This window comes from Chiloscyllium plagiosum, unplaced genomic scaffold (assembly GCF_037043375.1).
Source record: "Chiloscyllium plagiosum isolate Xiang-an unplaced genomic scaffold, Cpla_swu_hap1 HiC_scaffold_17, whole genome shotgun sequence".
Taxonomy (NCBI): domain Eukaryota; kingdom Metazoa; phylum Chordata; class Chondrichthyes; order Orectolobiformes; family Hemiscylliidae; genus Chiloscyllium; species Chiloscyllium plagiosum.
This window is the reverse complement of record NW_028270155.1, coordinates 42,549,975-42,575,704: the sequence shown is the minus strand read 5'-3', so window position 1 is coordinate 42,575,704 and position 25,730 is coordinate 42,549,975. Positions and strand designations below refer to the sequence as shown.

The following is a 25,730-nucleotide window of genomic DNA, read 5'->3' as shown; positions in this document are numbered from 1 at the left end:
CTGCCTTTCCATCTCCTGCAATAGCAATATACTTGTATTTCTTCCAAGTTTAGAGATTGGCGTAACGCTAAACCCCTTTGCTTTTTTGCTGCCATGTTTTTGTAAAGTAGGAGCTTCCTTCTGGCAAATTTCTCTCCATTTCTGCTATGACCATTCTCACCTCCTCTCGAGTATCTTTTGATTTTATATTTGCGTCATGAGCACCTCCTTTAGGTTTATACCACGATGGCTTTTGTCATTGACTCCTGGCGTCCACACTATCACACAGATCTTTCCCTTTTGTTCTACGTCGTCTTTAAACTGGCTTTGCATTTACGGTGTAACTTCACCAATCTCCCACAAATCTGAAACATTAATAATATAATCGGAACGTGCTGGAAAATTGAGTTTCCCTATGTCGCCTGACCTGCTTAGTGTGTTTCCAGCACTTTCTCCTTGTAATTCAGATTTCATGCATTTACCCCACAATAGTTTGTGCACTTTGTTTATTCCGTCCCGTTTTCTAATGTTCAAACTTTGGCTGTCTATAATATTTTCCACATCTGCTGGGTGTTGCAAACCTGCATCCTTAAATTAATACTCTGCACAAGAGGCCAGTTACCAACATTTTCTCTGATTTGATGTTCTGAAACAGACAAAAATAAAGTGGCTAACTGAAACCTCTCCACACATGTTACTTTGGCCTGCTGAGAATCGGCAGCATGCTCCGTTTTAGTTGCATGTACCGGCAGTAAATGCAGTCAGTGTACTTTATTGAATTTTGAAGTCAGACCGAGGGGAAAGCACCTGAACAAGAGCAGGGTGCAGGCTTCCGGATACGGCGCGCCAGCGCTCACTGTGGCTACACAGTGTATCATTTATACTGGCTGGTGCGCGCGCACGCAACCGGCTGGGGTTACGCGCTTTGCGGTGGTGTTACGTGCTCCGGCCCGTGGTCGGGGCCGCGCGGGTTGCTCGCTCCCTTGCTCAGTGAGTGTTGGGGCTCGCGGTCGATGGAAGCCGGATACATTGTTACTCTGGAGTTGTAATGAAGTTGTGTTGGAAGTTTTTATCCCGGACAGCCCTGGTGAATAAGAGCCTGCAACCGAAGCCCGAAAATGGCTGCAAATAAGGCGAAGAAAGTTACGAAAATGGCAACGAAAGCATGTCCGGAATGTGACCAACAGGTGGGATATCTCAGACGGGAAACATTTGTCTATATTTCACATTCAGTTCGCGTTTATCGGTGAGGATTGAGCCTTTCTTTGTGTGGTTTGATAGGCTGCATTATTGAGGTTGTCTATTTGAAGCATCATTCACAAACATTGGCCTAACATTTTCGATTTTTATGCGTGACCTCGTTACTGACATGACTTTGTTTTAATTTTCTTATAAAAACCTACACCTTGGATTGCTATTGGACCTTCCAACAAGCTTTAGGCGTGGATAATATTGCATAATATCAGCTTTCACTACCCCCCCCCCCCCCCAACCCCGTTCCGTCTTGCTACAATATGGTCACGTATTCTATTTGAAGATATAATAAAATGATGGTATTTGAGCTGGAAATGACTGTGGAAGACAGCCTTGAGCAAATGTCTTTCATCTGAAAGTGATTAGCATGCTTTGGCGTCAGCCGAATAACAGATTTGCAAAATTACATATTACTTCCACGTTGATAGCCGAGTTCTAAGTTTCCTATTCACACAGCCGTTAATGAACTTTGAATGGGGACATTAGACATTTTTTCAGACTTTCTTGAACGTAGAATTTATCTTTGTTGTCATATGGCATATGCATTGCGGGCAGTTTGTCGCAAACATGAATACTACTAAAGTGCTGACGAGTTGCCAAAGGCTTAATCACAACGGAGACATTCATGGGTTTATGCCGTGACTTTCAAAATACGTTATTTTGAGTACTGAATTTAAATTATGCGGCCGTTTAGTTTTCAAATCCTGGGGATTTAAGCTTATTAACTCTGTTATTAATATAGTGTGATTATATTGGCGCTTTACAGTACAGTAATTCTTTCTCGAGGGACGGGCGCCAGTTCTTAGAAACATTTGCGTAAGAGATGTCAGTCCGTCATCAAAAGGAAAATGCAAAAGACTGCATTCTTGGCAAACTGCCTTGCCCAGTGTATAATCTTAGTAACACTGGAAATTGTGAATTTTTAAAAATGATTTGGTACACAGTGTTTCTAGTGAGTTATTTTTTTTTTATAAAAGTGCTAGAATTGAACGGTTTAGCGAATTTGTGTAGATGCCATTAAAAAGAAAATTCTTAGCGAAAAACGACCACCTACGTAAACGTATTCTTATCCCTTGTGATTAAAATGTTTATGGCGATGGACTGCAGAAAAACACCATTTAATTTCAACTGTTTAATTTTTCAGATTCCTGTTGCCTGTAAGTCATGCCCGTGTGGATTCATTTTTATTAGTAGAAGACTACTGAATGCTAAACTGTCTGAGAAATCACCACCACCTAATTTAGGTAAATGATGATTAAAACCCCATCAGTCTACAAAGATAAATAACTATATGGGGTAGGGAGCAAAGCAGTGAGTAAGCAACACAAATTTATCATCAATTCATGAATCACATTGGCATCTTTTTCTGTTGCTTTGTCATTTTGAAACATAAAGGCACAGAAGTCCTTCAGCAAACGTTTGATCAAAGCAAAATGTATCCTTTTGCTGGTAAGGTACAGCTGTTCTTTTTGAGATCCCTGTGACTGATCTGTGACCTAAATAGACATTAAAATTTGCTTTTTTTTTATTAGAGAATTTAACAAATTGTCGGTTTCCAACTGAGGGTTAAGTGTGACTTAGTGTTCAGCCAATGGTTTTTAATGACTGGCTAAGATATTAGGATTGCATTTCCAGTAGTATTGCTTATAGCTACTTGATTCTTTTTCATAATGTACTGATGATATGTAATGAATATTATAATATTATTTATAATATTGCTTTTCTAAAGGGAACTTAAGGTAACAGAGTGTGATTTTTCGAGTAAGCAGAAGCTGTTTATTCACTGTTGCCTCTTTCCAACATCATTTGAACTCAATGTGTCAGTTTACATGGATACACTGAGAACACCTTTGTCTATACTCCATGACCCTTTTCAACTGCTCCACTGCCTCTGCATTCAGACTGCTTAATCATACGCAGTCTTAGATTAGACACAGTTTTCTCCAGTTATACACCTGAAAGATCAAAGCCTTTGTCTTTAGCTTCCACAATCTCAATCCTTGCCACATTTTCTAGCTCTCACTTCAGCATCTACCTCTGACTGTTTGCAAGCTTGACTCTAGAATCAGCTGTTCTAGTTCTCTAATGAGTCCCATGAATCATCATCTGTAAAATACAACAAATCCAAAAGTCTGTATTCTCAAGTCTTCCTCATTCCTTAATCAAAGTTTGCTAGTGTAATTGCTCTGGATCCCAACACTAACAATTTAAAGTTCTCATCCTGGTCTATAAATCTTTCATTGAATCATCCCTCATGAGTGTCTTTAGCACTACAGTCATTTAAGTATTTTGCATTCCTCTATCTCTTGCCTCTTGTGCATCCTATTATTGTGCCCCACCATTGGTAACTATGCCTTTAACCAGCTGAAGTTAAAAAAAAAGCAGGTGATAGTACAAGCTTTCAGAGCTCTGCTCCTTCGTCAGCTATTATCCTGTCCTGATTCTGACCCAATAGCTACCTGATGAAGGAGCAGTGCTCTGAAAGTTTGTATTTCCAGATAAACCTGTTGGACTATAACCTGGCATTGTGATTTTTAGCCTCCTGACTATGTCTAGCCATCTTTTCTTAGGCTCCTTTTGAGGCTTCCTTCAAACTTTAGATTTGACAGATTTTAGATAGACATCCTAATATCTCCAACATTAAGTTGTTTTCTTTTTGTATGATTGCTCTTGTATGATAAAATATTCTGAGTGGTTGATTTTTATGTTGACAATAAAGATGCTGTACAAAGGTGCAAGTTGTTTTTCGGGGAATGTTTACAAGTTTTAAAGTGTTAGTTGGTTTCAGTTTCCAGTCAATGCATCCAGCACGAAGATACTTTATTCTGTCCCATTAAGTGTGTTTTGTTTCTGTTTATGTTAAGGTTTATTTGCAATATGATGTATGTTGTGCACGTAAAGGTTCTTAGAAATTGATAATGGATCTCTGCATTGCTTGTAGTAAATTAGATGATTTCTATTACAGTAGTATCACAAATTGCAATATTTGTTCTGCTTTGGTGGATGTTTTAATTTTTTTAAAAAGAGCTGATTCTGTTGAGTCTAACTCTCACTCAGAATGTTTGTATCATATAACTTAGAAAATGTGAAAGCATTGGTAGTTTTCCATTTCATAAAAAGAATGTGCCACCATAAAAATAGCCCCTTTTTATTTATCAAAAGTGTCTTGCATCTCAGTAACAGGTGCAACATCTTGTATTCATTGCTGCAGTTTGTTTCTGACTCATTCATCCAATTATGCTTGTGTTTCCTTCCTCGTCTGTCCTGTTACACATGTATTCTCCATATCATTTTGCTCTAGTCATGAATGGAAAGTAAGGCAGGTGGTGAATAGGACTAATCAGCCATACTTCAGACTGTTCCAAATCACCTTGTTATGGTGCCTATTTTCAGCTCTACATCTGTTGGTGCAGTACAGCACCAGATGTAAGAGTAAATTGGGAGGATCATAATGGAAGGTTGATAAGAGCACATCTTTAATCAGTTAAAACAAACCCAAAAGTTTCAGTAAGAACCGAAAGAACATCAAATTACAGGTGAGACCATAACACTAAAATGTCTTTTGATCGAACAAGCCACTTTGTTAATCCTATACACAGTGTTCCTAATCAGATGTCTGTTCTTTCTCATTTGTTTACATTCTTCTTTCAGCTACCTACAAACCCAACTTTTAAAAATTTTCATTGTCTTGACATTGATTACGAAAACTGACAGTGCATTCCATGTTTCACAACCTTCCACAAAGGAAGTTTATTCTTGTCTTGTCCTTTAATGGCACACTTCTTTTTCAGAGAGGTATCACTCTATTTAACCTGGGATTAGGAGTGGGAGGGTTACCTTTGAGGAAATGTTGATTAGGCTGGGCCTATATCCATTAGAATTTAGAAGAATGAGAGCTGATCTTATTGAAAAAACATGGCGGGCTCTGAAAGGGCTTGACATGGTGAATGCTGAGAGGATGTTATTCCTTTTGTGGGAGAGACTGACATCAGGGGGCATGTTTTAGAAACATGAAGTCTCCAAATTAAGATCAAGTTGAGAATTTTTCTCTTTGTGGCCTGTAAGTCTTTGGAATACTCTTCCCGAGAGGCCAGTGAAACCAAGTCATTGATTATTGATTTAAGGCAGAAGTAGGTAGATCCTTAACTAACAAGTTGTTGTTGATTAGGAGTGGGTGAAAACGTGGCTTAGGCTAGAGTCCAATTACACGTGATTTTATTGATCGGTGGAACAGGCTAGAAGGGCCAAACTGCCTCTTGTTCTGAATTCACATATTGGTGGCCTTATTCAAGAGTCCTCTAAATTACTGCCAATGACCTTTTTCCAAATTGAGTCTTACAGAAATAGCTTTCATTTTTCAAACATTTTCCTCCATGTTTGTATTTCTTCGTGCTAAAATTATTTGGTGTACTTGTGCTGTCTCCTTTTTCTCTTACCACAATATTCTCCCTATTTGTGCAGCATTTAAAGCTGCACATGTAACACTAGACAAGACGTAGTCCATTAATTTGGAAATGCCTGGTTGTTGCTTCAGTGCCACAACCAATATACTACTCAATGCTAACAAAAGGGAAAGGTGAGTTCAGTTATTTACCAGCTTTTCTTTCCTATATTCTTTTGAATTTTTTTTTTGAAATTGTCTCTGTTTTGTAATGCTTGAATCACCTTGCTAAGCTGTAATATACATACAGTCACCATTTTATATTTGGACCTTTCATATTGTATTTTGAAGGAAGAAGGCCAGTCTAGGAAATATGACATTTGAGTCTGCAGGTAACAAAGGCATGAATGAGGATTTCACCTGTCGGATGTTTGAGATTGCAAGAAACTATGTAATTGCCATCACTTTGATTAGAAAGACCTAAAAGATGATGTAAGAGCTAATGATTTTTTGGAATTTCTTTACTTTGATCAGAAGAAAGGATATTTAATATGATTTACTTTCTGCCCATTTTTAAAGATTCATTTTACTGCATGTAGGTGTGGCTGGCTAAACCAGCATTTATTGCCATCCCTAATTACCCCACAGGGCAGTTAAGAGTCAACTACATTGTTGTGGATCTGGAGTTGTATGTAGACCAGTATAGGTATAGAGTTAAAAATCACATAACACCAGGTTATAGTCCAACAGGTTTAATTGGAAGCACACGAGCTTTCGGAGCAACGCTCCTTCATCAGGTCATAGGAGCGTCGCTCCGAAAGCTAGTGTGCTTCCAATTAAACCTGTTGGACTATAACCTGGTGTTGTGTGATTTTTAATTCTGTATACCCCAGTCCAACACCGGCATCTCCAAATCATGACTAGTATAGGTATAGACAGTCTTCCTGAAACCACATGGATATTTCTGAGAATCGATCATGGTTTTATGATCGTTAGATTGTTCATTCCAGATTTTTTTTATTTTCAAATTCCTCCATCTGCCACAGAGTGATTTGAACCCAGATCCTCAGAACGTTACCTAGATCTCTGAATTAATAGTCAATCAATAACATCACTAGGTCGTCATCTCTCCTTGCCTGGTGAAATAACATCGAGAAATTCTGTTTAGTGAAAGTCATCAGATGACGTTTGACAAATAACCTGGGTGGTGGCATAATATAATAGAACAAGGTGATAGTGTCTACTGTACTGAGTGGTTAGTAATTCTTCGCTAGGTGACGTACAAACATTTATGCCTACTTGTCCAACTGCTTCAGATGTGACCTACTGAGAAAAGTCATTATGATCTGTTATTTGTGTGCTAGAAAAAGTCAAGAGTCCATTGACTCAATGGAATTAATTACTATTAATAATTGGAAGGATAGATGCCTTTGTTTGAACAAGGTAGATTGTGTGATAGTATTTTGGATTCAATCACAATCTTACTCCACAAAATGGTCTTGGTTCTTTTTTGAGTTCATTCTTCTCTCAACTTCTTTCATTTGAAGGTAGGAATATGTAGTAAACTTTATTACATGCTTACAGCAAGGAAGCTGTCACTTTGTGATGAGGATTAATTTTATTTTTTGCGCAAGATATGACATGTACCTTTTTGTTCTTGTAGATTATTATATTTGAATATGTAGCGGATACTTTTATGGTGTGAAATGTCAAATGAACATGATATATACATCACTATCTATGTTAACCGGCTTTATGCTTCAAGTAACAATGAACAATGTAAAGAATACCACTACCTTCATGTATTCCTTCAAGTACCATAAACAATGACATTAATTTTGGGATTTTTGTTTACTTGGATGGCTAATATAGCTTGTTTATTATGTAGAAGCCTATGACATTACTTTAACTATCGTGATCGGAGGTGCTCGTGTTGGACTGGGGTGGACAACACCAGGTTATCATCCAGCAGGTTTATTTGGAAGTGTTAGCTTTTGAGCGCTGCTCCTTCATTGAGTAGCTGTGGAGCAGCATCATAAGACCCAGAATTTTATAGGAAAACATCTGTGTCATGTGTGTGATTTTTAACTTAACTCGCATGGACAGTATTTACCTGGAATCCTTTTTAGGGCCTTCACAATGCAGTTCTTTGTATGTTGTAGTTCTTTTAAATGGGATTATTTTGACCAGTTTTATGTATCACTCATGACCATTCATTTGCATACCTGGGTAAATGTTGCAGAGTAATGTGCTTGTAGACACTCTGCTGGGAAGTTAGAATGATTTTATGAATCCCCAGGACCTGATCAAGTGTACCCTCGAACTCTGTGGGAAGCTAGAGAAGCGATTGCTGGGCCTCTTGCTGAGATATTTGTATCGTCAATAGTCACAGGTGAGGTGCCAGAAGACTGGAGGTTGGCAAACGTGGTGCCACTGTTTAAGAAGGGCGATAAAGACAAGCCAGGGAACTATAGACCGGTGAGCCTGACCTCAGTGGTGGGCAAGTTGTTGGAGGGAATCCTGAGGGACAGGATGTACATGTATTTGGAAAGGCAAGGACTGGTTCGGGATAGTCAACTTGTGGGAAATCATGTCTCACAAACTTGATTGAGTTTTTTTGAAGAAGTAACAAAGAAGATTGATGAGGGCAGAGCAGTAGATGTGATCTATATGGACTTCAGTAAGGCATTCGACAAGGCTCCCCATGGGAGACTGATTAGCAAGGTTAGATCTCATGGAATACAGAGTATTGAGTACAGGAATTGGGAGGTCACGTTGCGTCTGAATAGGACATTGGTTAGGCCAGTGTTAGGCTAGCCATTTGGATACAGAACTGGCTCAAAGGTAGAAGACAGAGGGTGGTGGTGGAGGGTTGTTTTTCAGACTGGAGGCCTGTGACCGGTGGAGTGGAACAAGGATCGATGCTGGGCCCTCTGATTTTTGTCATTTACATAAATTATTTGGATGTGAGCAGAAGAGGTACAATTAGTAAGTTTGCAGATGACAGCAAAATTGGAGGTGGACAGCGAAGAGGGTTACCTCAGATTACAACAGATCTGGACTAGATGGGCCAATGGGCTGAGAAGTGGCAGATGGAGTTTAATTCAGATAAATGCGAGGTGCTGCATTTTGGGAAAGCAAATCTTAGTGGTAAGGTCCTAGAAAGTGTTGCTGAACAAAGAGACCTTGGAGTGCAGGTTCATAGCTCCTTGAAAGTGGAGTCGCAGGTAGATAGGATAGTGAAGAAGGCTTTGGTATGCTTTCCTTTATTGGTCAGAGTATTGAGTACAGGAATTGGGAGGTCACGTTGCGTCTGAATAGGACATTGGTTAGGCCAGTGTTAGAATATTGCATGCAATTCTGGTCTCCTTCCTATCGGAAAGACGTTGTGAAACTTGAAAGGGTTCAGAAAGGATTTACAAGGATGTTGCCAGGGTTGGAGGATCTGAGCTACAGGGAGCAGCTGAACAGGCTGGGGCTGTTTTCCCTGGAGTGTCGGAGGCTGAGGGGTGACCTTATAGAGGTTTACAAAATTATGAGGGGCATGGATAGGATAAATAGACAAGTCTTTTCCCTGGGGTGGGGGAGTCCAGAACTAGAGGGCATAGGCTTAGGGTGAGAGGGGAAAGGTATAAAAGAGACCTAAGGGGCAACGTTTTCATGCAGAGGGTGGTACATGTATGGAATGAACTGCCAGAGGAAGTGGTGGAGGCTGGTACAATTGCAACATTTAAGAGGCATTTGGATGGGTATGTGACTCGGAAGGGTTTGGAGGGATATGGGCTGGGATGCTGGCAGGTGGGACTAGATTGGGTTGGGATATCTGGTCGGCATGGACGGGTTGGACCAAAGGGTCTGTTTCCGTGCTGTACATCTCTATGACTCTATGACCCGAGTTCGAGTTGAGCTTTCAAAGTATAGAGCTTGAGGCGAAACTAAGTGTTTTCTTCAAGTGGTGAGGTTAGAGGATGCAATAGTTAGACCAGGATGTGCAGATGTTTTTGAGTCACATTTTAAAGTTATACCTGCAGCCCTTTATTTTATTTGCATTACAGATGTTTTTGTGTCCACACTTTATTTGGAAAAGACTATGTAGATTGAAATGTTGTAGTTCCAACCTCCTGCCAATGTTGGTGCTCTCTATTAAGTCGAGGTGGTATTTACAACATGACAAGTTCATAACGACTTATCCATTAGAAGTGCAAACAAAAAGGCATTTATAATGGAAAATATGGCAGGAGATGTACATAGCTGTAATTTCTGATGTACAGATTACTATATATAGTTTAAATTACTGTAGTAAAGTTGCTCTAGCAAATACATTGTCCGAAAGTGTAGGGCCGGCAACATTAATTAATCATTTGAATTTGATTTATTTGGATATGGGCCAAAAATGTGCAGTGTTCAAATAATCATTTCTTCAGCCTTCTGTTTCCTTACTTTTTATAGCCTATTTTAACAAGGTTATGGTGAATGCAATTTTAAACTTGTATTGGAGTTTAAACTGAAGGGAAAGTGATTATTCTGTCACAGGATGTGGGTGTTGCCGGCTAAGACAACATATTGTTCATTCTAATTGCTCTTGAGAACAATGTTGTTGCAGCCGTGGTGCTGTGAGGACACCTATAGTGATATTTAGGGAATTCCACAATTGTAACCTGTGTAGTGAAGGAATGGTAACACAGTTCCATGTTAGGATGCTGTGTGACATGGAAAAGAACTTGCAGTTGATGTTTCTACGACCAGCTCTCATTATCATTCCAGGTTGGGGGGCGGGGGGGATGGTAAGAGTTGCGTTGCTACAGGATTCATGGCCTTGACCTGCTTATGGTAGTCACAGTATATTTCTACTGTATTAACAGCCTGTTTCAAATTGTTACTGTTAGATTTACAAGCTGAAGGCAGAGATGAATTCAAGATATTAACAGGAAAAGTTCCGGGTAGGTGAAAATAAACTATTTCCACTTGTTGGGGATTCTAGAACTGGGGGGCATAGTCTAAAATTAGGGCCAGACTGTTCAGGAGAGATATTAGGAAGCACTCCTTCACTTGTAAGAAAGGATAGAGATGTTTGGAACTCTCTTGCACATATTGCTTTGGATGCTAGATCAATTGTTGATTTTTTTTGTCTTAAAATCTGAGAGAGACTTGTTTAGCAAAAGTTATTAAAAGATATAGGCCAAAGAAGGTACATGGAATTAGGTCACAGATCAGCAATGATCCCATTGAATGGCGGAACAGGCTCAGGGCTGAATGGCCTACTCCAAACCTATGTAAGATTGTTCCTAACTGGATAGCTTTAGTTTTGGAAAGGACTTGAATCTAATATGTGACTGACTACTATTGTCAAACGTGTGTTAGGATTTAACAAAACTTTATTTTGTGCTAGACAACAAATCAGCAGCTAAGAGAAGGAGAACAGAAAGGGCACGGCGGGAGAAGGCAAATTCTCCTCTTGCTAAAGACTTGGAAAACAGGAAACGTTCCAGATCCGACAGCCAATCTGAGCAAATTCGGCGGCGGCGAGGACGACCCAAGACCACCCCTAGCAAGAAACATGATGACGAGAAAGGTGAAAATACTTGTGATTGAGGTTTGAATGGTGGGTTAGGGTGAGGAGTGAACTTTACAGATCAATTTTAATTTTTTGGTGTCGAAGGTGTCAGAATATGTAGTGAATGTGCAATTATTGGCAGGTTGGGCGGGTGGCATAATTTTGCCCCCTATGAAAATAATATCTTTTCTTGTTTTATTCCTTTTCTGGTACTGAAATTAGAACATAGAACATAGAACATAGAAGAATACAGCGCAGTACAGGCCCTTGGGCCCTCGATGTTGCGCCGATCCAAGCCCACCTAAACTACACTAACCCACTATCCTCCATATACCTATCCAATGCCCTCTTAAATGCCCATAAAGAGGGAGAGTCCACCACTGTTACTGGCAGGGCATTCCATGAACTAACGACTCGCTGAGTGAAGAACCTACCCCTAACATCAGTCCTATATCTACCCCCCCTTAATTTAAAGCTATGCCCCCTTGTAATACCCGACTCAATACGCGGGAAAAGGTTCATACTGTCGACCCTATCTAACCCCCTAATCATCTTGTACACCTCAATCAAGTCACCCCTAAACCTTCTTTTCTCTAGTGAAAACAGCCCCAAGTGCCTCAGTCTTTCCTCATACGATTTTCCTTTCATACCAGGCAACATCCTGGTAAACCTCCTCTGCACCCGTTCCAATGCCTCCACATCCTTCCTATAGTATGGCGACCAAAACTGCACACAATATTCCAGATGCGGCCGTACCAGAGTCTTATACAACTGCATCATGACCTCAGGACTCCGGAACTCAATTCCTCTACCAATAAAAGCCAGTACGCCATATGCCTTCCTCACCGCACTATTTACCTGGGTGGCAACTTTCAGAGATCTGTGTACATAGACACCAAGATCCCTCTGCTCATCCACACTACCAAGTATCCGGCCATTAGCCCAGTACCCCATCTTTTTGTTATTCTTCCCAAAGTGAATCACCTCGCACTTAGCTACATTGAATTCCATCTGCCACCTTTCTGCCCAGCTCTGCAGCTTCTCTATATCCTGCTGTAACCTGCCACATGCTTCCTCACTGTCAACAACTCCTCCGACTTTCGTGTCATCCGCAAACTTGCTCACCCAACCTTCTAACCCCTCTTCCAGGTCATTTATAAAAATGACAAACAGCAATGGTCCCAAAACAGATCCCTGCGGAACACCGCTAGTGACGGCACTCCATGAAGAAACTTTGCCATCAACTACTACCCTCTGTCTTCTTCCATCCAGCCAATTCCTAATCCAAACCTCCAACTCACCCTCAATGCCATATCTCCGTATTTTCTGCAGTAGCCTACCATGGGGAACCTTATCGAACGCCTTACTAAAATCCATATATACCACATCTACCGCTTTCCCCTCATCAACCTCCTTCGTCACCTTTTCAAAGAATTCAATAAGGTTTGTGAGGCACGACTTGCCCTTCACAAAACCATGCTGACTATCCTTGATCACATTATTCCTATCTAGATGTGCATAAATCCTATCCCTTACAATTCTCTCTAAGACTTTGCCCACAACAGAAGTGAGACTCACCGGCCTATAGTTACTAGGGCTATCCCTACTCCCCTTTTTGAACAAGGGAACCACATTTGCTATCCTCCAGTCTTCTGGGACTACTCCTGTAGACAAAGAGGACATAAAAATCAAGGCCAATGGCTCTGCAATCTCCTCCCTTGCTTCCCAGAGAATCCTAGGATAAATGCCATCAGGCCCAGGGGACTTATCTATTTTCACCTTTTCCAGGATTTCCAACACCTCTTCTCTACATACCTCAAAGCCATCCATTGTTAAATCATGTTGGCCTATGTATTGATGTGAATCAATAGCATCCCAGAATCTCCTTCATTAATTGAATGGGCCTTAACAGTGTGAGCTGATAATTTGAAGGAAGAGGGTAAGGGACATCAGAGGCAAATTGATCTATCTTCAGAAATTCAGAGATACACCGTTCAGCAGAAGTTACTGAACAATAATCAAGAGTGACAACTTTGGCTGTTTTTTAATAGCTTTTTTGGACATTTACAGCATTTTGTTTAAGTTTAAAAAACACATGCAGAAACTCATTTCCATAGAAGAGTGTATTGGACTTGAAACATTAACTGTTTCATTCTCTGCAGATGCTGTCTGCTCTACTGAGTTTCTCCAGCATTCTGTTTTTAACCAGTGTATGCAGTATTTTGCTTTTCAATAGCATGCAATTTTGTTATGCTGATAATGACTGACTAGTTGGATTTTAACTTTAAATCAAGAATGTATGGGATAGTTAACACAAGTTTAGCTTTTGAGAGCTGAGGCTGAACATTAATTTATTTTAGAAACATTGGTAGAACTGGATACACTAGTTTTCACATCTGGAAAGATTGGAAAAACATGGGATTTTGTTTATCAGATTTTTTTTCTACTACTAGGTGTGTTTTTTGCCAAAATAAATGTTGAGCTACTCTTGTATAAGTGAAAATTATTGAACTTTTGTTTTTGTTCATTTGGCATCAGCTACTGTTGGCTAGGCCAACATTTATTGCCCATCCCTAATTGCACAGAGGGTAGCTAATCACATTGGTATGTGGCTGAAGCTAAGTGTAGGCCAGGGCAGGTAAAGATGGCATATTACCTTCCCTAAAAGATGTTAGTGAACCAGGTGGGTTTTTACAATAGTTAACAATAATTACATAGTCTAGCTTTTTATTCCATTTTGATTATAGAATTCAAATTCCACCATTTGCCCTGATGGGAATTGAGTTATTTTCCACAACTTTAGCTTGGTGCTGCAGTCCTCACTTTCTCCTTTGCTCTGAAAGACTGGTCCAATGACATTACTACTACACACTGCCTCCTCCAAAATTCATTGCCATTCTATACAGGTTTTTTTTAAATGAGTGTAGTGCATTTCACTTTTGATTTATTTAACAAAGGTGTTTTTCCCATCCAACAAAAATGAAGATCAAGTGACTTGGCAATTTTGAAAACACTTCCTGTCCTTTGTCTGATTTTTCTGTTTTTCCAAGCTCTGTTTATAAAAATGAATATGTGCTAATTATATTGGCTTCCTTTCTCCACTAATAAATGGGTTTGTAAAATCCAAACTTTGTGACAACACGTTTCCTCTTGTGAAAGGGCCCATGATGACTCTGCATCCATTCATCTTCCTTCTCTCTATCACTGTGGCGAAACACTTGGTCCCTGCTCGGTGAGGCCCACCAATCCTTTCTACGGAAAATTACAGGTGTCTATTTTTTTTAAACAACAATTGCAAAACAAACTTGCAGTCAAATGTACGCACATCACATTACTATAAAACAATTTAAATGCATATCTCTGTGCCAAGCAATAACTTATAGAACTAGCTTACTCCTTGCAATAGGGATATTGTTGAGAAGCCTGTAAAAATAATCCATTCTTCGACATTCTCTTAATAGATGAAAAAGAATTGTCACATGCCATCAGTGCCTCCCATATCTTGCTGGCAACATCATCCCATCTTTTCAAAAGACTTCACATTGTGCGCTGAGTAAATTAGCTTAATACCAGTGCCCAAAGGCACCTGCATGAGTGTATATTCAGACATGATGAGGTTTACAGGTTTTTTTGGCCACAAAAAACTGACCTGATTGTATACTGACCTAATAAAAATGATCATACTGAAATCTTAAGCGGTGAAAACATTAATAAATCCTAAAGTAACATTTGAAGTTTCTTTTGGCATTTATTTATAAAATGGCATTGAAAATTTCTCTTTAAAAAAAAATTAGTTATCACATGAAATTCAAAGGAGTTTCAGTATTGCAGATGTGCAGAAACATTTACAGAGATGCAATTAGAATGGAAAACATCCAACATGCTGCCAAACATTAGTCATTCTTTTAATGCTGATTCTTTGGTACATTGAGGTAGCTTTGTAGCTGAAGTACATTAAAAAAAACATAGTCACGTAAAACAAGGCCCAGATTTGTACTACTATTAATGTACATGCAAACCTTGGAATTGTATAATGCTGCATGTAGTATTACTTTCCCCAAAGCAGTGTCAAGAGAATGTATAATCCTAGCCACATACTAATCCTAGGTTTTTGTTTGATCTTTATTTCCTTTTAATGAAAACAGATTTTTTTTAAGTCACAAATGGAAAAGAGAGCAGTTTTTTTTTAAAAGCAAGTTTCCCACACTGATTGAATTTATAATTGGCCTTCCTTTCTCCCCCACCTAGCTGATAGAAAGCTGCCCTGGCAGTCTGATTATTAATAAATGTGTTTCTGTACCGTTTCTGCAAGGGTGGGGTTAGATGAAGAAGTTGATAAAATCAAATGTAGATTGTTACAGAAACCACATTCCTTTGGACTTGACCATGACTGACTTTACTGTATTATTTCTTTTGCAGAAAGGCAAGAAAAGGAAGTTGATGTATATGCAAGTCTTTCAGATGAACGAGCCTTTGTATTTTCAGTGGCATTGGCAGAAATAAACAGAAAAATAATCAATCAAAAATTAATTCTTTGACAAAGCATGCTAAAGTGAAATATAACCACAACTCAGGACTCAACTCTTGCACAGTTGTTTCACCTGTTTGGATCTCGTACTGTGACGTTTTCCAGCATTATTGTGAATGCCTAAATCTATAGTTAGATTCTGCTTAATTGATAGATGACCTTTTCTTAAGCAGAACTTTTTGATGTCTTGGATATGGACAGGTGGTGACTTGAATTTGTACACCAAAGTGGAAGAAAACAATTTCTTTCCTAAATCTCAAGATACTTTGTAAAGAAATAATAATTCCACATTGAACAAAGGTGTAGATCCATGCATCGATCAAGAAATCGGTGAAAAGCTTGTTTCCCCAATCCATTTTGTCAACTGAACAAGCCAGGAAAAGGAGCCAAAGATGTTCCCCTGGTGTATTTACATGAACCTAGAAATGGTTTATTTCTGATCCAAATGCAGATTTCTTTGTATTTTACTTTATTTATGACATTGCTTACAGGTATTATCTATTCTGGTCTGTGTAATTAGTCTAAACACTGCATAAAATACTACAATAAAAAGTGTTAAGTTTCGTATATCTTAATTTGTCCAATTCCAATTTTGATTACATTTGGTTGTAATTTTACATCTTCCAGCATAAATTAAATCCAGGAATTATTTACATATAATTAGTTTTTCCAGATAATAAATAGATTCATTTATATATAATGTAAGTGTGTGTGCAACGATTAACACATTGGCACAACTCCTGAAGTAAGAATCTCCAGTTTTGGATTGAATTTGTTAATTATATGTTCGATCATATCTCCCTCACAGAGATGCTTAAGTGCTTATCCGGTTACCCTCCCACCCAAAATACAAATGTATTTCTGGCACAATATATAGATAACGTGGCTTCACTGCTCTGATAGAATGTAACCAGATGTATAACAGATGGTGCCACATGCTTAATGAAATGTTTTAAGCACTGAATTTACCTGGTCCATGCATTATATTTATAGTTGAGTATATTAAATTGTCTCTTTTTTTGAATTACTGTAAACTTTAATCAAGTTACATTTCAAAACTTTTTTTGACATTCCAACCCAAACTGTCACAGGAGAAGATTAGTTCTTTGCAAAGTGGAATATTTAAGATTACAAATACAGTCGTTTGGTAGTCTTGCTGGAGGAAGAACAGATATTTTGCCAGGCTTTGTCTTGCACTCAAGACCATTTACATGAATTGACAAAGAAAACAAAATTATGCATTTTTTTAAGAGCAGTATAGCTCTTGTTATGCTCAGAACTAATTAACAAGTATAATCCAATCGTGGAATCACAAGTCATGTTTGTCGCTGTGATGAGTTTGGCGTGGGTTGGTTCAGTGCAGTCAACATGTTGCCTACCAAATCTTGAGTATGCAAAAAAGAAAGTTGATAACCAATTTAGGATTGTCGTTTGGATTCAAGGTGGCACATTTATTTAGAAGCTATGTGTTGACGTGCAGTTCCTGTTCTCTGCAGATGTTAGGAACATGTATCCATACCGCACGATTTCAACTCCACAAACTAAGTGACAATTATTTTCTATTCATTTCTCTGGGTAATGCCTTGACCAATAAGTTAATAGGCCTGGTTTAACAATCTAAACCAAACATGCAGTTAACTGCCATTAACTGGTGCATTCTCCAAGGCAGCACCTCCACCAGTTGTGCACTTGCCAACCAAACAGCTCGCTCTCCTCATATGCGACGTAAATGTTTTCACTTCGGTATTTCTGAATTGTCTGAATGCACGATGCAGGGTTTTGACAAAATATTTCATTTTCAGCAATGGGACAGATTTGTTCCTAGAATTGTTGTGACTGAATATGACTTGATTTTTTTTTTCTGCACCCATTCAGTGTCCACCTTGGCTCAATGGTAGGATTCTTGCCTCTGAATTAGAGGGCCTGATCTGAGGTTTAAAGTGGGAACCTGGCCAGCAGGAAAGCAGATCAGTGCCACCTCTCCAATTCTTTACTGGCTTCGTGAGGCATAGACAACTTAAATCTGAATCCCAGTCTCTTGTGTCAGCAACCGATTCAGTGTGGGACATCATCAAAAAGCCAAGTTTTAATTAGTTTGTATACCTGGGTACTGCAACTGGTTTCTAATCCTCAAATAATTAAAGAAAATCAAAACTCCAGTTGTTGTGAACTGTTCCAGGCTTAGTTGGACTGAACATCAAAGTTTTAGGAAGAAAGTTCTTTGGAAAATAAATCCCATGTTCTGCTTTGTTTTACCCACAATCAAATTCAATGTGAATGACCATGGAGAAATGTAATTGCATCCATTTAATATAACTGGAGGTTTTAAAAGCCCATGACATCAGTCAGAAGATTATGTTTAATTGTACAGAGAGTTAACACTCGGGTATGCTGTTAAAACTCTACACTTCCAATTTAGGAGATTGTGTTCCTTCAATACATTTGATGTAACCAGTGGGCTGAATTGATGATGCCCAAGATCTATAAGCTGGTTTTGAATGTTGTGATGAAAATAATGTTGGAATCTACTTTTTAAAAACTTAATTATCAAAACTCTTGAGTGGCTCTCCTAATTTACTACATTCAGAACTGAACTATCCAGGAACAAAATGCATGCTTTTGTAGATTTGGCATGAATGTTCATTTGTCCTACTGGCTAATTATTCCAGGAAAGTTGAGTGCATGGGTCTTTATTTCCTGATTTGCTCTGTAGAAATTATCCTATATAATCTGAACTACTAGGCTGTTACAGCATTTGAAAGACTTGTAATAAATTAAATATTTCTGATCGTGTTATTCAGTTCTCCTGTTGAAATGCCGTTTTTGTTAATTGTCATTTAAACATAGTATTTGGAAACGCTGTTTGAATAAAAGTTTATTTTGGTTTTGGTATTTTGGTAGGGAGTTGCAGAATTATGATACATGAGAATTCAACTGGATGCGATAGGCTAGCTGGTCTTTTCCTGTTTGATACTTCTGTATATTCGTATTCTTCTTAAAATAGTACACTAGTACACCATGCTCTAAATGTGACTTATCAAATGATTTCCATAGTTTTAGCATTAATTCTTTTTGGTTGTGTGTTGTCTGCTCTTGTTTAGTTACCTCACTAGCTGCCTTCCCCAACACAAACTACCACGTGAGTAATGAGATCTGAGACCAAAAAGATGAAAACTCACTTTGGTCGCAACTAATTGGTAACTGTGTACCATACTAGCAACTTCTGTTGTTTCAACAGAAGTTGCTAGTATGGTACACATATGCTCAGTATGGTGGGCGGCACGGTGGCACAGTGGTTAGCACTGCTGCCTCACAGCGCCAGAGACCCGGGTTCATTTCCCGCCTCAGGCGACTGACTGTGTGGAGTTTGTACGTTCTCCCCGCGTCTGCGTGGGTTTCCTCCGGGTGCTCCGGTTTCCTCCCACAGTCCAAAGATGTGCAGGGTCAGGTGAATTGGCCATACTAAATTGCCCGTAGTGTTAGATAAGGGGTAAATGTAGGGGTATGGGTGGGTTTCGCTTCGGCGGGTCGGTGTGGACTTGTTGGGCCGAAGGGCCTGTTTCCACACTGTAATCTAATCTAATTTAATCTATACAAATTTTGGTTGCCTCCTTCGTTTTCAATTCCGTGCAATATTTTCTTTCCTGCAAATCTCAGCTACTTCTGACGAATTCCTGTCATCATCAACATTTCAGAACATGTTGCATCAAAAAAGATTCTTGGACTTTTTTGAAAAAGGAATATTCTAGAAAACTAAAAGTAGAACATATGCTCAATCTCTTAGACAGTTGAGCATATCTCCTTTGCAATAGGTAGATTCTAATTTGGCATTTTTGTCATTGCCAGTTGGATCTTTTGAGTGTTTAACATTGCCTTCATTTAATAATTATATTGATTTCATTTATAAAGTGGAAATAATTTTACACTCTAACAAGTTAAGAATAAAAACCAATAACATACGTGTTCTCTGAGTGTTTGTGTTTTGTACCTCGAGGGAAAGGGAACTTTACATTAAAATTCTTGGCCTCAATACAGGGACCTAATCCTTGCAAACAGATTAGAGAGTGAAAGTGCTGAAGGAGGCATTGTTGCTGTTACTGGAGCTGCAATACTTTGTAGTCCTGGTTAACAAAGCACTACAGTGTTTGTATTCAATTCACATGCCTGGGCTCCTCTTAGATTCACTGTAAATTAGGGATTTTTCAATCAAAATTTCCCATTGTGGTAAATTGCCTACTTAACATTTAGCTGAAAAATTAAAGAATACTATTTAAAAGGAAATTATAGTCTTTTTTTGTTTGAAGGCACACAATGTGTTGTATTTCTGGTCGTTCAAACTGATTTCGCTGCAGAATTATGTTGATGGGCAATTGTGAAATTGGGATAATGATATGTAAAGTAGCACAGACTGGAATATATGTGTAGCATCTAGAAGAATGTATGCTTGCAGTTGCCTGATTTTTAGCTTTCTGACAAACCAACAAATTGTTAACTCACTCTTTGGTCAGGAATTTCTTGGTCTTAATTAACAGAATATGCTTCCTAGGATAAAACATTTGAGATTGGCTCATTGAGCTCTTTTTCAATATGTTAAACAAGGAGAATTACATTAAACTTGGCATTCGCTATCTTTTTAAAATAAGGATTTATTTATCTAGAATTTGATTAAAATGTTTATTTCTCTAAATTCCTGCTTGTTCTCTGCAGGACAGTATATGTTGCGTTCAAACAGGGTGGTAATACCATGTAAAAGTAATTTTAAGTTAGCAAGTCCTCAGGACTAAATCTGGGATCTGTCTTGTCTCTATAACTGGGTTACTCATGGACAAACTCTCATCCTCATGGGAGTTACAAAATGGGAGTGAGTGCTCTCCCTACCAGTTGAAACATTTTCAGCTCACCTTTTATCTTTCCTTGATTAACTTAATAACCAATTTTATATTTTCTCATTTTGGTTGAGAAATTCTAAATACCAGTTATATAGAAAAGTATTGAATTGCTTTACCAAGCAACACACCATCTTGACTGGAAGCCTTGTTGCTTTTCCTTTCACTGTCATTGGATCAAACTCCTGGAAACCCCTGACAACACCCTTACTGCAAAAGGTTGCTCATCAACATCTTGAAGGGTGATGGGGATAAACATTAAATGTTAATCTAGTCAGTGACCCTGTATTCCTGTAAACAAATAAAAATCAGAAGTGAAACTGTTTTTTTAAGAAAGGACTAAAATTGACCACTGTGATTTTGAAGTGGAATGCAAGTTCTTGAAGGAAGAAAATAGTAATTAAATTGGAATGATTAAGTTACAAAAATCAATGTGGTTTTACAGTTTAATCAATTTAAGATTTAGTTCTGAGAAAAGCAGCAGCAAAAATGTTTATTCAAGCTATTGATAATGCTGGAGCTAACAGCGATTGGCTGGTGACTGCAAAAAAGCAGTATATTGTGGCATATAAAATAACATTTTTCACTTCTCCAAAGTAACATAGATTAGTAATTCCAAAACTGAAAATGAGTAAAATTTGGTTTGTCTCAGTTACACTTAGGAGTAAATTATTTAATGATATAAAAATATAATCATCCTGTAATTCATTTTGAAAGTATTAATTACTTTGAAAGATATATCAAGGTTATAAATTCTTGAAACAGAGTGCCGATCAATGTGATGTGTTTAATGGCTGCCACAATCTAAGGTAAAAACAAGTTATAGTCGAGATACAGGTTGCATGACTATGGCAAGCTGAAATGTCACTTTTTAAAAATAAAACCCTTGAGTTATCTTAGGAATGTGACTTGAAAGAAGTTTTGGGATTTGCAAGTTAATGAATCGAAACCCATTCTAAAAGATGAAAGACTGAACAGCAATCTAGGTTTGTTCAATACATTGCATCAGTTATTTGATATTTTGATCTTTTACTATAAATTCTGTGTCCTATGATCCTGCCCCACTAGCTACCTGTTGAAGGAGTAGCTCTCTGAAAGCTAGTGATTCCTAATAAACCTGTTGGACCACAACCTGGTGTTGTGATGCTTAACTTTGTCCACCCCAGTCCAACACTAGCACCTCCACATGATGGCTAGCTAGTACATTATGCATTTTTATAAAATTCCTATTTTTTTATTAAAACCGAACAAAAATCACTTGCAGTTACCAATTCCCAGTCTGTGATCAATAAAGAAGAAAAATCACGTATGAACAAAACTGATAATTCGAGTCTCTTTGAATTTTATCAGTCTTGATACATTTCATCAGTTATCCCTAAAGCATTCAGGTACTTTAATGGTGAGGGTTGTTGGTTTGTCTGGTATCTGTTCCTAGTTGGTGATCCTTCCTTGTGGAATGTCATTTCTATAGGGAGAAGTTAATCAGAGCAAGAAATTTATGTTTCAGATCAGTGCCTTAGCTGGGTTGCTGACTTGCAGAGGGTGTCAAGCTGTTGTTAGTTTTTTTTAAATTTGAATTAAAATTGCTGCTTGTTTATGTTCCAATAGCTCTGTACATTTCTTGGCAGTGAGTCTTGTGCAGAGGTTCACACTCTGATGGCAAATTGGGGAATACCTTGCTACATAGTTGACAAAACCAACAAATTGGTACAATGTTTTCACGTTATTTTCTGCATTTCTTGTGGAGCTCTTGTCAGGATTAGATTCTCTACAGTGTGGAAACAGGCCCTTCGGCACAACAATTTCACACCAACCCTCCGAAGATTAACCCACCCAGATCCATTTCCCTCTGGCTAATGCACCTAACACTATGGGCAATGTAACATGGCCAATTCACCTAACCTGCACATCTTTGGATTGTGGGAGGAAACCGGAGCACCCAGAGGGGACCCACGCAGACACTGGGAGAATGTGCAAACTCCACACAGACAGTCGCCTGAGGCCAGAATCGAACCTGGGACCCTGGTGCTGTGAGGCAGCAGTGCTAACCACTGAGCTGGGTTGGTGTCCTTTTGCTGACCTACATACCTACTCAGGCAACTTTAATTACATTTTTTTTGTTTGACTTCGGTTTCATCAGATAAGTTCACTCTAGCAGTTGCACTAAATTCTGTTAATGTTTTGTGAGACTTCTTTTATTGTGTCGTCACATCTATAGCCTAAAGAATTCTGTGTTGTTTCCAGCCTGGGAAGATTGTTGTCTGTCTTGTGCTGTCATATTTGTACTATTCTGGACCAATTAGAAATGCCAAATATTAGGTATGGTCATCTGTATTTCCTAAATTATTTTCTGAATGAGGGTGACTCTCATGCCTAAAACCATCTTAAGTGAGATAATCTTTCACTTATCCATGACATCAGAATTAAACTTTAGATACATCAATGCCATCATATACTGTTCAGTACTTTACCTCCCTCATCCCCACCCCTGCCCCAAGCTCAGACCTTGAACAAATTCTGTTCTTAGGTAATAGTGATATAAGGTTAAAAGTATACTCTGAAAATCTCTTGTTTGGTTTATCTACTCTTCAGTGAGATTTGGTGTGTAGTGTCAACTGTAGCGTGCTTTCCCCAGTTCTCATAACATCGTTGCAAGTTTTACTTATTCAGTCCTTTTTATTTAATTCTGCAGCTGTTTCAGAGTTTTGCCAATGAGACTAAAACAAATTCCCATTTTGTCTGGTATCGCCTTTCAGTTGCACAGCAGGAGGGAATGTAAAATTCAGTTATCCAGCTCACCTAACATTTCAAAGTTTAACGTTTCAGCTGAAATCAGATTCAGGGGCTGCAGGCAAGGTTTAAATGCATGTTTCTGGAAATTCAGAAGGTAATGCCCTTTTTTTTTTTGCCACTTTTTACCTTTAATTTTGTAAAACTGTCTCCTTCATTATTGAAGTAATTGCATTTACATGGTTGAGACAAGCTTAAAAAAAACTTGTCACAGCAAGTTAAGGCTTGTCATTTTAAGTCTGAGCATTAAATTTTAGCACTGAATAAGAGTTAATTACTAGCAGCCAACTTTACTTTTGTCTTACTTTTCTCTTAATCAAATCCCTCACAATTTCTGTTTCTGGTCCATTCCCAGTCCTTGTGCCATTTATATCACAATTTTTCAATCTGATTGGTTAAAGAGATACACAGCTGCTTATCTCATACTCTTTAAGTCTCAGATGACTTGTGAATCTTGTTATCAGCTAACATTTTCAACAGCTTGCTATGCAAAAGAAGTTTAATACCTGACTCATGGCAGGCACTGTTAGGTGCCCTGTCATGTAAGTTCTGACCTGCATATATTTTTGATGCAGCAAAACTCGACCTGATGAGTTAGAAAATTCAGTTATGTTGTGGGCCGATGCTGAGTGGACACAAACATATTTGGCCAAGAAGGAAAACCATTTTAAAAAAAAGCACAAATATATTTGTGCACTGCCTGGTGGTATTGGTAGAGACCCAGTAAACTTTCAGAACAGGAGAGTCATTGTCCAGAGGGAGAAAAAAAATGTTCTCCTTTTATGGCTTAGACGGGAGCTTGTTGGTTGAAACGGTTAATGTCAACTGTTGAGGTCAAATTTAAAATACTTAGTATAATACTTCTTAAACAAGCTTTTCCTCACCTTCCCTTTTTTCAGATTCACACAACCTATTTCTTTGTATAATTGGAAGTTGGGGCACTGTAGTTTTGACTGCATTATAATGTAAAATGGGTAATAGTGAATTGGAAGTTTGTCTTGCATCTCCTGATTTTATTTCTAGTATTAAAAAAAGCACAGCTGGTCAGGTAGCATCCAAGGAGCAGGAGAATCGATGTTTTGGGCATAAGCCTGAATTCCTGATGAAGGGTTTATGCCCGAAATGTCGATTCTCCTGCTCCTGTTACACTGTAGGAGCAATTCACGTGGCATAGAGTCAAGGATAACCCCGTTCCAATATAAATTCTTAGAGCTCTTCTGGCACAGTGGTAGTGTCCATACCTCTGAGCCAGAAGGGCCAGGTTCAAGATTCTCATGCTCTGGAGACATGCAATAACATATATTCTAATCAAGCTGTCCAAATATATCTAAATTGTGTTCTAGCCAGCTTATTAAGCAAGGAAGTCTGATGAAGAGTCCTTATTTGATGATTCCTAACTGCAGGTGGCGATATATAGCCATTGCTCAACATATCCCTGTATATAGTTCAAGTATGTCAACTCAGCAATATTTTTCATTATGGTGCACTACAGTGGAGCTTGAAAGATGTACTAATCATAAACATGTATTTTCTCAATATTGTAACAAGTAGTGCTTTGACATGCATAAATGTAAAAATTTTAGAAACATTCTCAACAGATGAGAAGCCTTCTTATTGTCCCTGACAATCTTATATCAAACCTTGATAGTATTTCTGGCATGTCTTGGTAGATGGGGGTGGTCAATAAGGTAAAGTTTATACTTGCCTTTATTGGCCAAGGCCTAGAGCGTAACAGGAGCAGGAGAATCGACATTTCGGACATCAGCCCTTCATCAGGAATTCCAACTTATGCCCGAAACATTGATTCTTCTGCTCTTCGGATGCTGCCTGACTTGCTGTGCTTTTCCAGCACCACACCCTCTAATCTGATCTCCAGCATCTGTGATCCTCACTTTCTCCTAGAGCATAACAGCAAAGAAGTTTCAAGAATAGTATAAAAGTATTAATTAGGTAATAGTCAGAGTTCTGTCGAATGCTACTCATCACATTTTCTAGAAGGATTTGATCATACTAGAGAGGTTACAGTGGAGATTCATGTGTTTGTTGCCACAGATGGAAGCTGTTAGCACTGAGGAAATGTTGGGTAGGCTGGTGTTGAGGAGAGATCTAATTGTGGTGTAAAAAAAATTGTTGGGGGTGTTTGAAAGGATTTGTTTTCCTGTAGCAGAGACAAGTTACCAGGAGCCAAAGATTTGAAATAACTAATAGAAGAAATAGTAGGGAGTTGAAGAGATTTTGTCTTCCTGAGGGTGAAGAAGATCTGGAACTCACTGCCTGAAAAGTTGGCAGTATTAGAAATTCTGATTGCATGTAAAGGAAAATCACTTAGATTTTCATTTGAGGTGACATAGCCTATGG

At 38.5% G+C, this 25,730-nt stretch overlaps 1 protein-coding gene across 3 annotated transcripts; it reads left to right on the top strand.

Moving 5' to 3' along the window:
* Positions 1 to 933: 933 nt before the first annotated feature.
* hdip1 (HDAC and MIER1 interacting protein 1) lies at positions 934 to 19,655 on the top strand. 3 transcript variants are annotated; one of them, XM_043706904.2, is made up of 6 exons: positions 934 to 1,166; positions 2,378 to 2,477; positions 10,501 to 10,554; positions 11,004 to 11,186; positions 14,328 to 14,436; positions 15,588 to 19,655. In XM_043706904.2, the coding sequence occupies exons 1-5, from the start codon at positions 1,098 to 1,100 to the stop codon at positions 14,402 to 14,404; spliced, it is 483 nt and encodes a 160-aa protein (XP_043562839.1). In that variant the 5' UTR covers positions 934 to 1,097; the 3' UTR covers positions 14,405 to 14,436; positions 15,588 to 19,655. The 3 variants fall into 3 exon arrangements, with proteins under 3 accessions (XP_043562839.1, XP_043562838.1, XP_043562840.1); XM_043706903.2 differs by lacking the exon at positions 14,328 to 14,436 and having other exon boundaries at positions 935 to 1,166; XM_043706905.2 differs by lacking the exons at positions 10,501 to 10,554; positions 14,328 to 14,436 and having other exon boundaries at positions 937 to 1,166.
* The last annotated feature ends 6,075 nt before the right edge of the window (positions 19,656 to 25,730 follow it).

Bases quoted from the DNA above. Each gene is read 5' to 3' on its own strand.
- hdip1 (XM_043706903.2), top strand. From the start codon at position 1,098: ATGGCTGCAAATAAGGCGAAGAAAGTTACGAAAATGGCAACGAAAGCA. The intron at 1,167-2,377 runs GTGGGATATCTC...TTAATTTTTCAG, and splicing joins GTCCGGAATGTGACCAACAG to ATTCCTGTTGCCTGTAAGTC. The intron at 11,187-15,587 runs GTGAAAATACTT...TTTCTTTTGCAG, and splicing joins GAAACATGATGACGAGAAAG to AAAGGCAAGAAAAGGAAGTT.